Source organism: Chiloscyllium plagiosum, unplaced genomic scaffold, assembly GCF_037043375.1.
Source record: "Chiloscyllium plagiosum isolate Xiang-an unplaced genomic scaffold, Cpla_swu_hap1 HiC_scaffold_16, whole genome shotgun sequence".
Classification (NCBI taxonomy): Eukaryota; Metazoa; Chordata; class Chondrichthyes; order Orectolobiformes; family Hemiscylliidae; genus Chiloscyllium; species Chiloscyllium plagiosum.
This window is the reverse complement of record NW_028270154.1, coordinates 44,134,301-44,153,961: the sequence shown is the minus strand read 5'-3', so window position 1 is coordinate 44,153,961 and position 19,661 is coordinate 44,134,301. Positions and strand designations below refer to the sequence as shown.

The 19,661-nt window shown below is 42.0% G+C and overlaps 1 protein-coding gene across 2 annotated transcripts in view; it reads left to right on the top strand.

The window, feature by feature from the left end:
- The window catches only part of LOC122556653 (RUN and FYVE domain-containing protein 1), an 82,353-nt gene extending 74,028 nt beyond the window's left edge, over positions 1–8,325 (top strand). For both annotated transcript variants that reach the window (XM_043703641.2, XM_043703642.2), the window contains one exon: positions 7,334–8,325. In XM_043703641.2, the coding sequence (XP_043559576.2) occupies positions 7,334–7,477 (144 nt within the window). In that variant the 3' untranslated portion in view covers positions 7,478–8,325. The remainder of the gene's footprint in view (positions 1–7,333) is intronic.
- The last annotated feature ends 11,336 nt before the right edge of the window (positions 8,326–19,661 follow it).

Sequence of the window (19,661 nt, the reverse complement as noted above, 5' to 3'; positions counted from 1 at the left end):
AGCCATGAGCATGAGTTCAGGATTGTACAATGCCTCCCTGGTGCCAGGGTTAAGCACATCTCAAAACGGTTGCAGCATATTATCAGAGGGGAGAGTGAGAACCTGTACGCTCTGGTCACAGCAATGTAATTAGGGAAAGGGTTTAGGCTTTGCAGAGTAAATTCAGGAAGTCGGGTAGAAGGTTAAAAAGCAGCACCTCAAAGGTAGTAATCTTAGGATTACTCCATGTGCCACACACTGGTGAGAGTAGGAATAAAAAGATAGGGCAGATAAATCAACGGCTGAGGAGATGGTGTAGTGCACAAGGATTCAGATCTTTGTTTCTGTCCCAGAAGAGATCCCAGTGATTCAATCTGTTCAAAAGGGATAGGTTTCACTTGAACTGATAGGAGGTCAATACCCTGGTGGGGAGATTTGCTAGTGCCAGTTGAGAGCCTTTAAACTAGTTGGGGGATCCTAAATAGTTGTGCAAATAGACTGATTATGAAGGTTCTGAATTTTTTAAAGTCAGAACTAGATAACTGAATTAAACTGCATATATTTCATTGCAAGGGGCTTTACAGGTAAAGCAGATGAGCTCAGGACCTGTATAGGAACTTGAGACTGGAACATCATAGCTATTCTAGAAATAAGGCTGAGGGATGGACCGGCCTACCAGCACAATGTTCCAGGGTTTATATGCTGTGGGGAAGGATTTGGGGTTGGTAATGGAGGATGGCATTTTTGGTTCAGGTGGTAGTGAGCTGTCGTCTTGAACCACTGCAGTCCACCTGCTGTGAGTTGACCAACAATGATGAGGAAGGGAATTCCAAGGTTCTAGGTTCTGACCCAGCGACAGTGTAAGAACTGTGATATATTTCCAAGTCAGGATGGTGAGTGGCTTGGAGGGGAATTTGTGCTGGTGTTCCCATATATCTGCTGCTGTTGTCCTTCAAGCTGGAAGTGGTCGTGGGGTTGGAAGGTGTTGTCTGAGGATCTTTGAACTTCTGCAGTGCGTCTTGTAGATAGTATGTACTGCTGCTACTGAGCGTCAATGGTGGAGGGAATGGATGCTTTTGGATGTAGTGCCAATCAAGTGGGCTGCTTTGCCCTGCATGGTGTCAAGCTGCTTGAGTATTGTTGGAGCTGCACTCATCCAGCAAGTGGTGAGTATTCCACTACACTCCAGACTTGTGCCTTGTAGATGGTGGACAGGCTTTGAGCATGTAGGAGATAAGTTATTTGCTGCAGCATTTCTAGTGTCTGACCTGCTGTTGTAGCCACTGAGTCCAGTTGAGTTTCTGGTCAGTAATAACCCCCAGGATGTATATAGTGGAGGATTTAGTGATGGTAACATTATTGAATGCCAAGGGGCGGTTGGTTTGTCTCTTATTGGTGATGGTCATAGCCTGGCATTTGTGTGGCAAATGTTGCTTGCCCTGTCAGCCCAAGCCTGGACGTTGTCCACATATTATTGCATTTAAACATGGACAGTTTCAGTATCTGAGGAGTCTCAAATGGTGCTGAACATTGTGTAATCATCAGTAAACATCCCCACTTCTGACTTTGATGGGGATATCATTGAAGCAACCAAAGATAGTTGGGCCTCTGACACTATCCAGAGAAACTCCTGCAGAGATGTCCTGGAGCTGAGATGATTGACCTCGAATGACCACGACTGTCTTCCTGTGTCCGGTATGACTTCAACCAGCAGAGAGTTTGCCACCTGATTCCATTGATTCCCGTTTTGCTCGGGATCTTTGATGCCACAATCAGTCAAATGCAGCCTTAATGTCAAGGGCTGTCACTTTCACTTCACCTCTGGAGTTCAGCTCTTTTGTTCATGTTTGAACCAAGGCTGTAATGAGGTCTAGACCTAAGTGGCCCCGGTGGAATCCAAACTGAGCATTACTGAGTAGGTTATTGCTGATCTGGTGCTGCTTGATAGTCCTATTGAAAACACCTTCCATCACATTACTGATCAAGAGTAGACTGATGGGGCAATAATTGGCTGGGTTAAATTTGTCCTGCTTTTTATGTACGGGACACACTTGGGCAAGTTTCCACATTTGTGAGGTAGATACCAGTGTTGTAATGACACTGGAACAGCTTTGCTGGGGGGGGCAGCAAGTTCTGGAGCACAAATCTTCAGTACTATTGCCAGAATGTTGTCAGGGCCCATAGTCTTTCCAGTATCCAGTTCTTGATATCATATTGAGTTAATTGAACTGGCTGAAGACCACTAGAGGATGTTTAGATGGATCATTCACTCGGCACTTCTGCCTGAAGATTGCTGTGAAAGCTTCAGCCTTGTCTTTTGCATTGATGTGCTGGGCTCTTCCATCATTTGAGGTTGGGGACATTTGGGGAGCTACCTCCTCCAGTGAGTTGTTTAATTATCCACCACCATTCATGACTGGATGTAGTAGGACTGCGGAACTTAGATCTGATCAGTAGGTTGTGGGATCTTTTAGCTCTGCCTATCACTGGCTGCTTATGCAGTTTGGGGTGCAAGTTGTCCTGTTTGGTGGCTTTGCCAGGTTGACACCTCATCTTCAGGTATGCCTAGTGCTTTTTCTGGCATGGTCTCCTACACTCTCTGAACTAGGGTCATTCCACTTGCTTGATGATGGTTGAGTGGGTGATTATGCCAGGCCTTGAAGTTAGATTGTGCTGGAGTACAATTCTGCTAGTGTTGATGGCCTACAGTGCCTCATTGATGCCCAGTCTTGAGTTACGAGATCTGTTCAAAGTTTGTCCCATTTAGCACAGCAATAGTGCCACGCAATAGGATGGAGGTTATTCTCAATGTAAAGGCAGAATTTCATCTCCACAAGGACTGTGTGTGGTGGTCAGTCTTACCAATACTGTCGTGAATAGATGTTTCTGCAGCTAGCAGATTGATAAGGATGAGGCAGAGTATATTTTTCTCTCTTGGTTTCCTCGCTATCTCCCGCAGAGCCAGTCTAGCAGCTATGTCTTTTAGGACCCGACCAGCTCAATCTGTGGTAATGCTGTAGAGCCAATCTTGAAATCCCCTATCCAGACCAAGTTTAGAGCCCATGTCATCCTCTCCTCTATGCTTCCTCTAAGTGTTGCTCAACATGGAGTACTGATTCATTAGCTGAGGAAGGATGGTACATGGTAATCAGCAGGAGGTTTCCTTGCCCATCTTTAACCTGAAGCCACAAGACACTCCTGGCATCAGGAGTCAATGTTGAGGACTCTCAGGGCAACTCCCTCTTGACCGTACACCACTATCTGCCACCTGTGCTGAGTCTATCCTGCTGGTGGGACAGGACATATCCAGGGATGGTGATGGTGTTATCTGGGTCTTTGTAAGGTAAGATTCTGTGATTATGACTGTCAGGCTGTTGCTTGACTAATCTGTGAGACAGTTCTCCCAATTTTGATACTAGCTCCCAGATGTTAATAAGGAGGACCCTACAAGGTCTGTTTCTGCCATTGCCTTCTCCAGTGCATGTCAATGACAGTGATCTGTCCCGTTTCATTTCTTTGAGACTTTGTAGCGGTTGGTACAACTGAATATCTTGCTAGACCATTTTAAAGGGCATTTTTCTGATCACCGAGAGTAGACTGAAGGGGCAGTAATTGGCTGGGTTGTATTTAACCTACTTTATATGTGCAGGAAATACCTGGGCAATTTTCCACATTGTCAGGTAGATGACAGTGTTGTAAATGTGCTGGAACAGCTCCATAAGGACAGTGGCAAGTTCTGGAGTACAAGTCTTTTTAGTACTGTTGCCAGAATGTTGTCAGGGTCCATAACCTTTGCAGTGTCCAGTGTCTTCAACTATTTTTTGATACCTTGTAGAGTGAATCTAATTGCCTGAAGACTGATATCTGTAATACTGGGGACCACTGCAGGAGGCCAAGATGGACCATCTACTCAACATTTCTGCCTGAAAATTGCTGCAAATGCTTCATCCTTATCTTTTGCACTGTTCTGGGCTCTTCACCATTGAGGATGAGGATATTTCTGGAGCTGTCTGTGCCTCTAGTGAGTTGTTTAATTGTCCATTTGGATGTAGCAGGACTGCAGAACTTCAATCTGATCAGTTGGTTTTGGGATCGCTTAGTTCTGTTTGTCACTTTTCATAATGCTGTTTGGCAGGCAAGTAGACTTGTTTGGCAGTTTCATCAGGTTGACACCTCATTTTTCAGGTATGCCTGGTGCTGCACCTGGCATGCCCACCTATGGTGTCTGTTGAATGAGTGATTATCGTTCTATTAGTTTTTAAAATGGTTATGGAAAAGGATAGACCTTGTGTATAAACGTTAAAGTTCTTAGAGTAGGAAAATTTTGACCTTCTGAGACAGGAACTTTCAAAAGTTGATTGGAGTAAACTGCTTTCAGGTAAAGGGCCCACTGACAAGTGGGAGGCTTTCAAAAGTGCGAACACTCGAGTTCAGAGGCATTATGTCTCAAGAACGAAGAGTAGAAAGAGTAGGGAACAATGGATGAATAAAGATATATTGAAGTTCCAATCAATAATGAGGAGGAAGTCATATTCGCGAGTTTGGAGAAGATTTTATAGCTCTGGTTGAGGTTCTGGGTGTAAGTTTGCTTGTTGAGCTGGAAGGTTTGTTTTCAGACATTTCGTCATCATACTAGGTAACATTATCATCAATGAGCCTCCAGTAAAGCACTGATGGTATGACGTGCTTTCTATTTGTGTTTGTTTCCTTGGGTTGGTGATGTAATTTCCTCTTTCTCAGAGGGCGATAGATGGGATCCAAATCCAATGTGTTTGTTGATAGAGTTCTGGTTAGAATGCCATGCTTTCCATATCTAAGATTACAAAGGGATCTTGATCAGTTGGGTCAATGTGCTGAGTGGCAGGTGGAGTTTAATCTGAATAAATGCAAGGTATTGCATTTTGGTAAAACAAACAAGGGCAGGATTTATACAGTTAATGGTAGGGCCCTGCTTAGGGTTGTTGAATAGAGACCTAGAGGTTCATGTACATGATTCTTTAAAAGTTGCATCACAGGTAGGCAGGGCGGTTAACAACTTGTTTATCATGCTCGCCTTCATTTGCGTATGGGAGTTGGGACATGCTGAGATTGTACAGGATGTGGGCAAGGCCACTTTTGGAATAGTGTACATTTCTGGTTGCCCTAATATAGGAAGACCACTTAAATTGGAGGTGGTTCAGAAAAGATTTAACAATGTTACTGGGATTGGAGATTTGAGTTCTGAAGATAGGCTGGGCCTTTTTTCACTGAGTGTAAGAGGTTGAGGGGCAACTTTATAGAGGTTTATACATCATAGGCATAGATATGGTGAATAGTAAAGGGTAATTTTGAATGTGGAATAAACTGCCAAAGGAAGTGCTAGATACAGGTACAATTCCAACACTTAAAAGATGTTTGGATAGGTACATGATTAGGAAAGATTGAGAGGGAAATGGGCAAAATGTAGGCAGGTGGGACTAGTTTAGTTTGGGAAACTTGGTTGGCTTGATTGGGTTGGATCAAAGAGTCTGTTTCCATGCTGTATCACTCTGACTATATGCTAGCACTTACACTAGCTGAGCAGACAAGATAATTGACTTTCCTTCACTTCTGGGCATTTCTCTAGACAGATCTCAATGATTTGGTTGACAACCTCTGACCAAACTGGCAGGGTTAACTAGAATAGTCTCCTCTGTCAACTTTGGAAGAGGGGGAGGCCTCTCCTCTGCACCACATCATTAACCAAGACCTCCAGATGCCTGTCTGTTAACGTGGCTCTGATTTCCCCTTTATTGCCACATTCAGGGCAAATTTCACAAACCATACTGTGCTTGTCTGGGTGCACAGGAACCTTTTTGAAGATGGCATTGGTACCAAGGATGCTAGCCTATTTTATAACATCCTGGCAATGGCATGGTCTTCTGAGTATGGTGAGTGGTAGATTTGGGTGAGCATTGGTCATTAAAGATGTCATTAGGGTGAAATCAGGAATTAATTATTTGAGTTTGGTTTAGTAGTGAGAGAGAGCCCACTAACCTCAAGGAGAGCAACCCTCCCTGAAACTCTGTGAAATTACCAAAAAAAAAGATTCAGCTCATGGTTGCTGACAGGAATTTCTGGAGGTTGAGTGGAGAATCCTAGCTGATTTCTATTTGTAAATGTTTGTGGCACAGAAGACTAATGAATTACTGCCAGTATCCTGACTGAAGTCAGCTAATTAGCAAAACAAGTAATGAACTGAGACCTCCTACCTTCTACTGATGCACTGAACCAAGGCTTTATCTGCCTCTTGTCAGTGGATATAAAATGTCCTATGTGGACAAGCTGGAGGTCTCTAGTAAAATGTCTTAAGGCATTCTTTTGAATAACAGGAGATTTATACCTGGATAATATTTACTATTCTCATTTTTTTACTACTTTTTGGGAGCTTGCTATGCACAAAGTTGCCTGCCACAATTACTATATTACGAGCATGTTTTTTATTTAGAAGTACTTGAACGTGTCTGACACATAGAAACAAATCTGTTTCTGTGTCTCTCTTATATATGCACAACTCCGTTCAAGAAGCTCCTTAAATCTTTGAAAGCCTTTGCTCATCTGCTCTAATATCATCTTATGCAGCTCAGAAACAAAAACTTTGCTTCTCAGGGGCCCTACCAAAGTCTTGGGATTTTTTATTATATTAATGTAACATTAATGTGTGTTGCTACAGCATAAATACCTGTTCATACTACCCATATGCTACAATTGGGTTTGAAATGAAAATGAGGAAACAAGTATAACGATGCATTTTTGAGAACAGAATTTGGGATCGGTAGTTATATATTCAAATTGAAGGGCAAACTTTGCTTTAACTCATTAGAAAGACGGTGATTTCAAACAATGCAGCATTATAATCCCAATCTCAATCTTTCTGTTCAGTGAATGCTAACACTGAAGCAAAGATGATATTGTTGGGATTTTCTGGTGGCTAAGGAATTGGACTAAACCAGGATTGGGAATCCATGTTGAGTCCTGCTCCACTGACCTTATAAAACATAATGTGTACTTCGAAAATTACTGCAGCTGAACTCCATTACTTGGCTGGGTATGGCAGGAAAAAGTGATCAAGGTTTCTGCTCTGAAATTTTCAGTTGCTGAATACAAAGCAAGTGTCTGATTGTTAAATGAAATCAAATCTGGCTCTCACACTGGAATAGCCTTCCAAAACTTTCTAGAATCATGTAATGCCATCAGATCAAGTTAAGGAAAATGAGAAGATATCCCATTGTGGGTTGATGAACTGGGAGGAGGGGATAGATCCAATCTTTAAACATGTTGGATTAAATGCATCTTATTCTAATGTTTTCCTTATTTTCTCTCTTCCTACAATTAGCATCACTGTCGAAACTGTGGTGATATCTTCTGCAACAACTGTTCTAGCAATGAGTTGGCACTTCCTTCATATCCTAAACCTGTGCGGGTCTGTGACACTTGCCATACGCTACTACTACAGAGGTGTTCTTCAAATGTTTCCTGAATTCAACTGAATTTATAACCAGCCATTAGTGCTAGCTTTTTTGTTTTGAAGCTCTACTGCATCAGTAAAGCTGCTAAAGAAATTAGGTTCTATATGCCAATATCTCTTTCTGGAACTCATCTGAATATTTTCATGTAACTGGACAAATTGAAGGGCTTGCATTAACTTATTGACCAAATTGCAACTTAAATTGAATATTAGAATTGTAATCAAAATGTTGATAATTCACTCAAGGTAATACACAATCTTTATTACAAAATCTGTCCAGAATATATTTTATTCTTGATATAAAATTGTTTTTTCCCTTTCTTTTCATCTCCCCAAGAATACTTTTAATTGTGTAGGCCATTATTACACTACCACCAACTGATGTAATTCCACTTACTTATGGTCAACAAAATTGATTATGTTGGTTGAAGTTAGAATTATTTTTCATGTTTGCAGTGCCATAATGTATTTGTATTTCAGAGCTATTTTTATGGCTTCATGTGCCTTTGTTCCATAACACCTTGCAATACCTGTATTGAAGCTGTAGAATTTACATGTATGAATTTAATAATATGGCTTATTACATTGCTAGAAATAAAATAGCGTAGCTCTTGCATTTTGCAAATATCAAACCAGTCAAACCACAACTTTGCCAGAACAATGCATAAGAATCTGCTGTTATTATGCGGATTAAAAAGTGCATGCATATTTAACAAAACAAAATTGTATGTTTTTTTTGTTGATTCCTCTTTATCATTCAACTGGGTGTCCTAATGAATGTATAAAATCCTTTCTCTATGTACTATTTGTATATTTCTTATATACTTCACTCGAATATAAACTCTTCAATAGAAAACTGATCCGTTTCATTCTCTTCAACCTGTGGTTTTCACTGATTAGAGCTGCATATGCAACTTTGCAAAATATTCTCGTGCAAATATATCTACAGTCACCTAGCAAAGAACAGGAAACTGCATTTACTAAGATGTCCCAAGATTTAAAATCTCAAATGTAAGTTGAGAATGGCCACTACAGCTTCTTGTTTTCAGGGTGTTGTGACTAGCCCCTGGGGGACTATGATTATAGTCAAAACCTCCCCAGTTGATTATATTCCCAGGCACAAGAGAGGAATTTAGAATCCCTACAGTGTGGAAATGGCCCAACAAGTCCACACTGACCCTCAGTATCCCACCCAGACCCATTCCTCTACCCTATTACTTTACATTTCCCCTGACTAATGCACCTAACCTACACATTCCTGTAGGAATGTATTCTGTATTCAAAGCCCCTTACCTTAACTGGTTGCAACAAGGTTAACTGAACAGAAGGCATCTCTTCACTATTTGATACCTGGCACAGTTCCAAAGTACTTGTTATACAAGGAACCAATTTAACTAGGCTTTCTTGGGTTAAGCAAAGTTTGAGTTTATTTAATAAAATCACAAGGAAAATAATAAAATGCACCACATCTACACAGAATTGAAATGTGCAGTGCAGAAAGACCTAGTTTGAAAAAGTCATGATTTGGAGATGCCGGTGTTGGACTGGGGTGTACAATGTTTAAAAATCTCAACACCAGGTTCTAGTCCAACAGGTTTAATTGGAAGCGCACTAGCTTTCAGAGCATCGCTCCTTATCACCTGATGGAGTGATGCTCTGAAAGCTGGTGTGCTTCCAATTAAACCTTTTGGACTGTAACCTGGTGTTGTGATTTTTTGTTTGAAAAAGATACATAAATTAGTCTTGTATATGTGAGTAGTAGATGGTGGGGGGAGGTGGAACTAGAGCAGTAGGTTAGATGTGGTGTGATTGAGGGGAAAGGCAATGTTAAATCGAACAAGAAAAATGGGCAGGGCCAGGTTAATGGACATGGGTGGGACTAGCAGTCTGAAGTGTATTTATTTTAATGTAAGGACTATAATTGGTAAGACAGATGAGCATTAGTACATCGGACAATGATATGGTAGATACAGAAACTTGAATGAAAAAAAGACAATTGACAGCCCAACATTGCCATGATTTAGGGGAAATAGAAAGGAACGTAAATAGGGGATGTCCATTATTGATTAAGGACAATGTCACAGTTGCATTAAGAGAGGACATCTTGATGGGTTCCTCCATCTGGTAGAATTCAAGAGTAAGAAAGGTATAATCACAATGATAGTGTTTTAGGCCTTTCAATAACCAGCATGAGATGAAGGAAGTGATATGTAAACAGATCATGGAAAGATTTATTTAAGAATAAAAGGTGATTTTAACTTCCCCAGTGTTGATTTTATCTGGGAGTTAGTGCCAGGGGCATAACTGGGGCAGAATATGTTAGGTGAATCCAGGAGGCTGTCTTTAAACATTAAGTAGATAATCCAACTCTGGAAGGGGCTGTATGAGATATTGTATTGGAGAATGAGGCTGGCCAGGTGATGGAAGTTGCAGCAGGGATGCGTTTCAGGATCAGTGTCCATACATTTAAGGTAGTTAGAGATAAGGTCCTTGGGTAAAAATGCTAAATTGGAGGAAAGCTACAATCTACTAGGCAGAAACTAGAGAAATTAAGTGGATTGGGGGTTGCTGTTTGAGGGTAAATCCACTTCTGAGATGTGGATGGGAGTCTTTTTAAAGGCCAGTTGATCCGGAGTTCAGGACCAGCATATTCCTGTGAGGATGAACAATAAGGATGCAAGATTCTGAATCTTGGGTTAAAGAGATATTGAGAGTTCAGTCAAAAAGAAAGCATATGTGAGGTTTAGAAAGCAAGACCCATGAGGAATGTAAAGGCAGCACAAAAGTACTTAAGAAATTAAGAGGGCTGGGAGGGGCCATGAAATGTCCCTGGCAAGTAGAATTCAGGAGAATCCCAAGGCATTTCATACATATTGGGAGCAAGAGGGAAAGGGTAGGCTCACTCAAGGAAAAGGGGAATTTATGGGTGGAACCAGAGGAATTGAGGGATGTCCTTAATCAATATTTTGCATTATTTTTCACTAACTGGAAGTACATGGCAGATGGTAAGATTAGGTATTGGAGCAGAATATGTTAGGTGTATCGATATTAAAAAGGGAGAGGTGACTCTGTAAGATGGCAGCGATTCTGTAGAACTGCTGTGGACAGCTCTGCCTAACAGCCAAGGTATACTGGTGTTTTTTGCCATCCCTGGTCAACTTATGTGGTGGAATTATTAGTTTAAAACCTCACAGAACACCTATTTGTTAATATTTGGGAGTGGGAAGGATGCCAAAGGGAAAAAGAGTGAGCAAACAGCAGTAGGAAAGACACCCCCCCCCCCCCCCTCCCCGTAGCACCTACCACACCAGAGACTGCAGCAGCAGCCTCTCCTGAACCCCCTGCGGACCTGACAGATGCTCAGAAATTGGCTGCGGCGATGGAGAGACTTACCTTGAAAGTTGAGGCTGCGATTGAGATTCATGCCCAGGTCCAACCTATTGCATCCATGCTGCAGAAGCATGGATAGGAGATCCAGGGCCTCGGGGAGCGGCTGTAGGAGGTGGAGAGTCGAACTAAGGCCTCGGAAGCTGCAATGGAGTCCTCATCCAGTTGGATTCAGGTGCTGGAACGAGAGGTGCGGGTCTTGCGAGACCATATCGATGACCTCGAAAATTGGAGTAGGAGGATAAATCTCTGAATTGTCAGGCTCCCGGAAGGTGAGCAGCGAGTCAGCTTTTTTGAAAGCTGGCTGCCGAAGTATTTGGGCCTCCACGTCGAGTCCAACGGGCTACAGGTTGAAAGGGCTTTATCGGGTTACAGTGCACAGGTCAGGGCCAGTACAGCGTTGCCGCCTGGTCCTAGTGCACTTCCACTCATATCAGGACCAGCAAAAAGTGATGGAAGCTTCTAGATTACTGGGAAATGATCTGCAGGCACTGCTGTACAAGGGGTCAAAAGTCATGTTTTTCCAGGATTTCTCGGCAGCTTTAATTCGAAAGAGGAAGTCCTTGAATGAAGTTAAAAAGAGGCTGAGGAACCTGGGCATCCAGTACTCCATGAGATACCCTGCAATGCTCCATTTCAGCCATGAGGACTCCGTTTATACATTTGACTCCGTGATAAGGCTAAAAATTTTGTAGACACTTCAAAATAGACGAACTGGCCTGAAGAATGTGATTAATATTTGTTTTCTTTTCCTTCTTTCCCCATGTTTTCCCTTCCTTTTTTTTATTCCTTTCTCTCTAATAATTTTTTTTGGAAAAGGGGAAAAACCTTGGAATAAGTTGGTCCTTTTTTTTTAATAACGATTTTCTGATGGGAAATTTTGTGGATGGTCTTTGTTGTCTTCCCCTTTTTTTTGTTTGTTCTGTTTCTCTTTTAGTCACAAGTTGGGGTGATGTGAAGCCAGGGTTGGATGGAGTGTTCATCCTGACTTTTTTTTTTCTGTTGATTTAAGGATCATCTTGTTTTTTCTGGCCTAAGGCTGGGGCACAATCCATGTTTGAAGGAGGAGATGGGTAGGGTAAGTGCTGCCTATGGGCAGGGGGAAGTCTTTCATTCAAGGTTTTATAGTTGGTTTTCTTTGTAATTTTTTGGTAGTAAGAGTTGTTTATAATTATGATAGAGTAGTTTTTGTATATATAAAATTCTTTGATTCTATGAGTCTTTATTTACTTGTACTCAGCGCTTTGTAAGGAGGGTTCTCCCTTCTAGGAGATAAAGGGTCTCTGAAAGAGGACATGGCTAAGTGTCTTATTAAATGGTGCACCTGGAACATCAAGGGAAGTCATTCTCCTATTAAAAGGAAAAACGTGCTTTCTAGCCTGAAGAGGGGAAGGGTTGATGTCGCTTTGTTGCAGGAAACCCAACTTGATGATGGGGAACACCTGAAATTACAATAGGGGGGTTATGACCGGGTACTCTTTTCATTGTTTACTGCTATAAGTAAGGGAGTGGCAGTACTTATCCAGAAAAATCTTCCGTTCACATTATTAGAGCAGGTGAAAGATGAGCAGGGATGGTTTGTGATACTGGAAGCCCTGATACATGGGGAGGAATATGGCATTTTAAATGTCTACTGTCCTCCGGTGCATCCCCTCAAATTTTTGATTAGTGCTTTCTCTAAGCTGAGTGCTTTTGGAACACGGCACATTATTATAGGGGGGATTTTAATTATCTTTTGGATCCGACAGTGGACAGGATGCCTTGTGGGCCTCCAACTATTTCTTTGCAGGCCAAGCAGGTGGTTGACTTATGCGAGGAGTTGGAGTCTTCACTCTACCGGCAAGAACTTCACCTTTTTTTCAAACCCACATAAATGTCACACGAGGATTGATTTTTTTCTGGTTACCTCGGCCCTTCTGGCTTCGATTATGAGTTGTAAAATTGGGAATATAGCTATCTCTGGTCACATGGTGATATATTTGGAGATTAAAGCTAAGAGTGAAGGGCTAGGTTTGCGACACTGGCGTTTGGACTCTTCTTAAGGATTCCAAATTTGTGGAATACGTTTTGAAGGAGTTTCAGGAATTCTTGACTATCAACTCAGGCACGGCTGGTAGTCCATCTATGCTATGGGAGACCGCTAAGACCTTTGCTAGGGGATTAGCTATTTCCTATTCGGCTAACTGGAAATGACAGAAGGAGGAACAGCAGCGTCTACTTGAGACATGGTTGAAAGCCGCCGAGGTGACTAAACTACAACAGATCACAGCCCTCTGAGCTGCCTTGAATTCAATACTAACACAAAAAGCAAAGAAAGAACTTGTTTTTGCTAGACAAAAGCTGTTCGAATATGGGGATAGGCCAGGCAAGTATTTAGCGTACCTGACTAGGAAAAAGCGTGCTCCCCAATCCATTACTGCAATTAGAGATAGTGCCGGGGTCCTTACATACAATCCTAAAAAAATTAATGAGGCTTTTCGGAGCTTTTACTCTGAATTGTATCGGCCTGAAAGTTGCAAGGACAGGAGGGCTAAATTAGAGACCTTTTTTTAAGAACTTGGACCTCCCAGGGGTAACCTTGGCACAAGCCTCGCTCCTTAATATCCCCTTGACAGTTCAGGAAATACAGGAGGCTACTAAGCAACTTCAGAGTGGGAAAGTACCTGGCCCTGATGGTCTCCTGGGTGAGTTTTATAAGGAGTTTATAGGGATTCTGTCAGGACCGATGTTGGAGATGTACAATCACACCTATATGCATGAATGCCTACCACTATCTTTGAGAGAAGCTAATATTTCCTTAGTTCTTAAGAAGGGAAAGGTTCCTGAGGATTGTGCCTCATACAGGCCCATCTCTCTATTCAACTCAGATTTCAAGATTCTGTCCAAGATCTTGGCGCTGAGATTGGAAAAGGTGTTGCCCCATATTGTTAAAGAGGACCAGACAGGCTTTATAAGGTGCCATAGGTCCTCTAATAATATTAGAAGGTTGCTGAATATGGTCCAAGTTTGTTAGCAATGATCGATCCAGGGGTTGGTGATTTCCTTAGATGCAGAGAAAGCATTTGACCGGGTGGAATGGCCGTATCTTTATGTGTTAGAACAGTTTGGGTTGGGTTGGGGTTTTGCTAGATGGGTGGAGGGTTTATATCACCACCCTCTGGCCACAGTCATCACCAATGGGGTGAAGTCTGGGAATTCTATGATTGGTAAGGGTAGTCGGCAAGACTGACCCCTCTCACTGTTGTTGTTTACATTGGTGATAGAGCCGCTGGCAGAGGCCATTCGTCAGAACATCCACATAACCGCTCTGGAAGTGGGATCGAGGGCACACAAGATTACACTGGAGGCGGATGATGTCCTTCTGTTTTTATCAAACCCAATGACCTCCATACCCCATCTGATACAATATATCAATTCATTTGGGGCTATTTCAGGATATAAGATCAATTTGCAAAATCAGAGGCTATGCCAGAAGTTGAAGGTGGCCCTAAGTTCCCTTTTAAGTGGTCACAGGCAGGGTTCTGATATCTAGGCGTTTTTATTACCCCCAAGTTTGATCTGTTATTTTGGACTAACTTTGCTCACTTGCTTGACAATATTCGGCGAGATCTCCAGAGGTGGGAGGCTTTTCCAATTTCATGGCAGGGCCGAATATCTCTCATTAAGATGAATGTTCTTCCTCGTTTGCTTTATCCCATGTGTATGCTCCCTATAATGTTTCCCAGGTCATCGCTGCGGAAGCTTATGGGATGGTTTGGTTTCTTTGTCTGGCATCATGGGCGGTCCCCTCATCAAACTTACTCATTTGCAGTTGCCTCAAAGAGGAGGAGGAGTTGATTTCCAAGACATCAGGAGGTATCAGTTGAGTTCCCTGCTGTCCTTTGTCTGCGATTGGGTAGGTAACAATCCAAACTCAATATGGCTGGATATTGAGGCCTCCTAGGCAAAATGCCCTCTTATTAACCTGTTGTTCATGGATAAGAGGAGGACAGTTAAGGACCACTGCCGGAACCCCATTGTCATTCGTACAGTCAAGGCATGGAGGGCGATGCGTCAGAGTGAGGGTTGCTTATCCAAGACTTCACCACTTACGCCTATAGTAGGCATGCCAGGGTTCCGTCCAGGGATGATGGACTCAGGGTTTAAACTATGGGCAGCGAGAGGAGTTTCTAGTTTGGGAAACTTGTTTGAGGGGAAGTTATGATGTCATTTGAGCAACTGAGCCACAAATATGGGTTACCCAGCAGAGATCTTTTCCGTTTTTTTCAGGTTAGGGATTTCATTCAGAAGGAGACTACGCTTCTCACTAAGTTCTATAAGCCCGATACAGAGAGGTTGCTGCTACGTTCCACAAGCACCCTTTCGGTTAGTGCCCTATATCACCTGGTAGGTGGCAGGGCCTGACAGGACAGGTCTGCGAGCAAGAGCTAAGAGTGGAGATCTCTTCTGAAACATGGGAGAACATATGGGAGAATTCTTGAAAGATCTCAATCTGTAATAGGACATGCGCTACGCAGTTAAAAATTCTGCACAGGGTTCATCTGGCACCAGTCCATCTGGTGAAGTTTAAAAAAGGGGCACCTTCAGTGTGTCCCAAATGTAAAATAAGTGCAGGTACTCTTACCCATTGCTTCTGTACATGCCACAGGCTCCGTGTTTATTGGAGCACGTGGCAGGAGAGATGGGAAGGGTATTGAGGACGAAGTCAAAGTAGACCCGATATCTCTCCTCTTAGGTCTACCAAACTTACCATCTTGAGACGGGCGTGGGAAAAAACTATTTAATATTCTTGTATACTGTGCACAGAAGAATATTCTGATGAACTGGGTGTCTGAGAACCCATTGGGCTTGCTGGGATGGCAGAAATTAATTATGGAGCATATTCCCTTGGACTTTTTTTACAAACATGGTGCACCACACAACAGACCATTTTTATTAGACATGGCAGCCCTACTTGAGTTATTTGGATATAGATTTGTCAGTTATCTTAACTAGGGCGTTTGTTTAACCAGGATGGTTAGGTTTGTTAAGCCCTGGGCCCTGGAGGGAGTCTCCTGAGTTAATACGATGCTCCTGTTCCTTTGTTTGGGAGCTTTGCGCCGAGTATAGCTGTTCCGTAGTCTTTTTTTTTGTTTTTTTTTTGCTTTTTGTTGATCTGTTATTTATTTACTTATTTATTGGTGTTGCTTTCCACAGTGTTAGGGTTTGTTTTGTATTATAGGATAGGTTAGTAGTTAGTAGACAGTAGTTGTATTGTAATTTGTGGGTGTTTTTCTTTTTATTATACCGATATTTGTTATTGATTGTATTTTTCAATGAATATGTTTGTAAAGTTAAAAAAATTTGCTAATAAATGTATTTACAAAACAAAAGGGAGAGGTGCTTGATGTGTTGAAAAATATTAAGGTAGATAGGCTGCAGGGCTTGGTGGGATCTATCCCAGGATACTGAAGGAGGCAAGGGAGAAGATTACTGGGGCATTAACCGTAAGGTAAAGGAGAAAGTGAGGACTGCAAATGCTGGTGATCAGAGTCGAAAAATGTGGCACTGGAAAAGCACAGGAGGTCAGGCAGCATCTGAGGAGCAGGAGAATCGATGTTTTGGGCATAAGCTCTTCAACAGGAATGGAAGGGGGGACTAGGGGGCTCAGAGATAAACAGGAGGTGGGGCTGGGGGGAATATAACTGAGAAGATGTTAGGTAGATGCAGGTGGGCTTATGATAATAGGTTGGAGCAGAGGATGGAACGGATAGGTGGGAAGGAAGATGCACGTGTGGGAGAGTTCAAGAGGGCAGTGCCAAGTTGGAGGGTTGGATCTGAGATAAGTTGTGGGGAGGGGAGATGAAATTGGTGAAATCGATGTTGATCCCCTGTGGTTGAGGGTCCCAAGGTGGAAGATGAGGCATTCTTCCTCCAGGTGTCGGGTGGCTAGGATTTGGAGGTGGAGTCGTCCTAGGACTTGCATGTCCTTGGTGGAGTGGGAGGGTGAGTTAAAGTGGTTGGCCATAGGATGATGGGGTTATTTGGTGCAGAATTAGGCCATTCGACCTATTGACTACTTCGCCATTCGATCATGGCTGATACGTTTTGCAACCCCATTCTCCTGCCTTCTTCTACCTAACACTTGGTCCCCTTAGCAATCAAGAACCTATATTTGTCTTAAATACTTTTAATGATTTATCTCCATTGCCTTTTGTAGCAATGAGTTCCACAGATTAATAAATCTCTGGCTAAAGGAATTCCTCTTCATCTCCATTCCAAAGGATTGTCTTTCACTCTGAAGCTGTGCCTGTGAGTCCTAGTTTCTCCATCCAGTGGAAACATCTTTTCCAAGTCCACGGTAACCAGGTCCCTCAATATTCTGTAAATTTCCATGCAATCCCCACTTGTCCTTCTAAACTTCTAAACAGACCCAGAATCCTCAACCACTCCTCATGGACCCTGGGATCATTCTTATGAACTTTCTGTGGACCCCTCCCAATGCCAGCAGATCCTTCTTTCGATATGGGGCCAAAAACTGCGCAAAGATCTTCGTATCCTCTTTAGCTACAGATGAGGCCACAGAAAACTGGACAATAGTCAATGTTCTTTGTTTAAGAAGGGCAATGTGGATAACTCAGGAAATTGTTAGCCAGTGAGCCTTAGATCAGCGGTAGTGAAATTATTGGAGAAGATTCTAAGAGACAGGACTTACTCACATTTGGAGATGAATGGACTTGATAGGTGCAGTTGGCATTGCTTTATGTGGGGGAGTCTTGTCTCACAAACTTGATTGAGTTTATTGAGGAATTGATAATGATTTATAAGGGTAGTGCAGGAGGTGTAGTCAACATGGATTTTACCATGAGGAATTTTGTCAAATGCTTTAGAAGTGTTATGGCCCAGACATACCCCCTCGAAATATCTTAAGGAGATAGCCTAGACCCTAACTTTTATCTTTTTTCAAGGCAAGTGTAAGGCATTGTGATTTGAGTGGCCCACTACGAGGTTTTAAGCAAAACACTATTATTATGACACATTTAAAATACAAAAAGCAGAATTGGCATAACTATAATTCTGTTGAAATGATATATATCTTAACTACTACTCATCAACTGTTCCAATATAGCAGGATCTCATGAACACATCCATTGCAAAGGAGAATTCAGCAAAACAGATTTTCCTCACTAGCTACCTCCTCCAGTCCAGGAGAAAGGAACACTAACAGAACTAATCCAGCAGTGGAGAGGGAGCTATACTAACTTCACCTGATAACAATGGTTCTGTGTGAGCCTGACTCCACCCACTCATGCTTCCTTTGTCTAATTTAAAACACTTAATAAAAAGGAGTATACCCACTGCTTTTGAAACAGATATTCCGGTACGATTAGCAACACCTCTATGCAGGAGGACCAACACAGAACAAATCCCCCTTAGAGGCACAGTATCATCACACCTACCCCTTCTCCAAAAGAAACATTAATACACAAGGATGGCTTCGTTTTCAAAGACTTCAGTCTCACAGTATTATTACTCTACATTACACCAAACCTAAGCATGCAAATATTCAATACTACAGTCCATCTCAGTGCTTTTCTTCTGCCACGAAACACGTTCATCTTCCTTCATTAAAGTTGTGACAATGCATCGCCAATTACATTCCCTCATTCTGCCACTTATAATTTTCAAATTGTATGGCTGTAACAATAAACTCCATTTAAACAGTCTGGTACTTCTATACTTAATTTTTTCCAAAAATGTTTAAGGTATTATATACAGTATACACAAAGTCTCAGATAATTTACTAGCACCATTTATGTTGAAATGTTGCAATGCCAACACCAAACTCAAGATCTCTTTCTCAATGGTGGAATAGTTCATTTGATGAATATTAACTTTTGGGTGAAATATCTAATAGTCTCTCTATACTCTCATCATCTTCTTGTAAGAGTACAGCCCCAACACTCAAATATCTTGCCTCGACAGCCATCCTAATTGGCTTTGCATGTTGCCAGCACTGGTGCAGTAGCCAATGTAACTTTCAGACTATCAAATGCCTTCTGACACTTCTACATCCACTGAAATTTTCTGCACTTTTGACAAATCAATCAGTCAAGCAGTTACACTGTTAAAGTTTGGTTAGAGTCTTAGAGCTGTACAGCATGGAAACAGACTCTTCAGTCCAACTCATCTCTGCTGACCAGATATGCCTAAATTAATCTAGTCCCATTAGCCAGCATTTGGCCCATTTCCCTCTAAACCCTTCTTATTCAGATACTCATCCAGATGCCTTTTAAATATTGTTCTCTCTTCATCCTTTTTAAAATGCCATTGTTTTGATTTTTTTTCCCCAAAGTTCCAAAACAACGCAATAGCTTATAAAACAGTAATTACCGCTCTAAGAATTCAAGGAAATTAGCTTCAACACTGAAAATACCTCAAAAGAGGAGCAGCTCTTACGGCTACCATTTTTTCCCCATCCTCCATCTTAAGATTATCCATACTTACACGAATTTTCGATAAAAAACACTCAGTCCCAGGAATAATGGCATTTCTGTATTCGTCATTAGAATGGGAAATTGCAATAACCATTTTTCTCACATCCCATGGGGCCATCTGTCTATATCCAATGATATGGCCTAGGAATGTGATTTGGGCTTCTGCAAACTCACTTTTAGCCAGGTTTATCACCAAGTCCACCTTCTGAAGTCAGTAAAACAATTCCAATAGATGGTCCAAATGTTCCTTCCACATGACTAAAAATCACGAAATCATCTATGTATACCACGTATTGGGAGTTTGAAATGTCTTCATTGGTTAGCCTTTGATA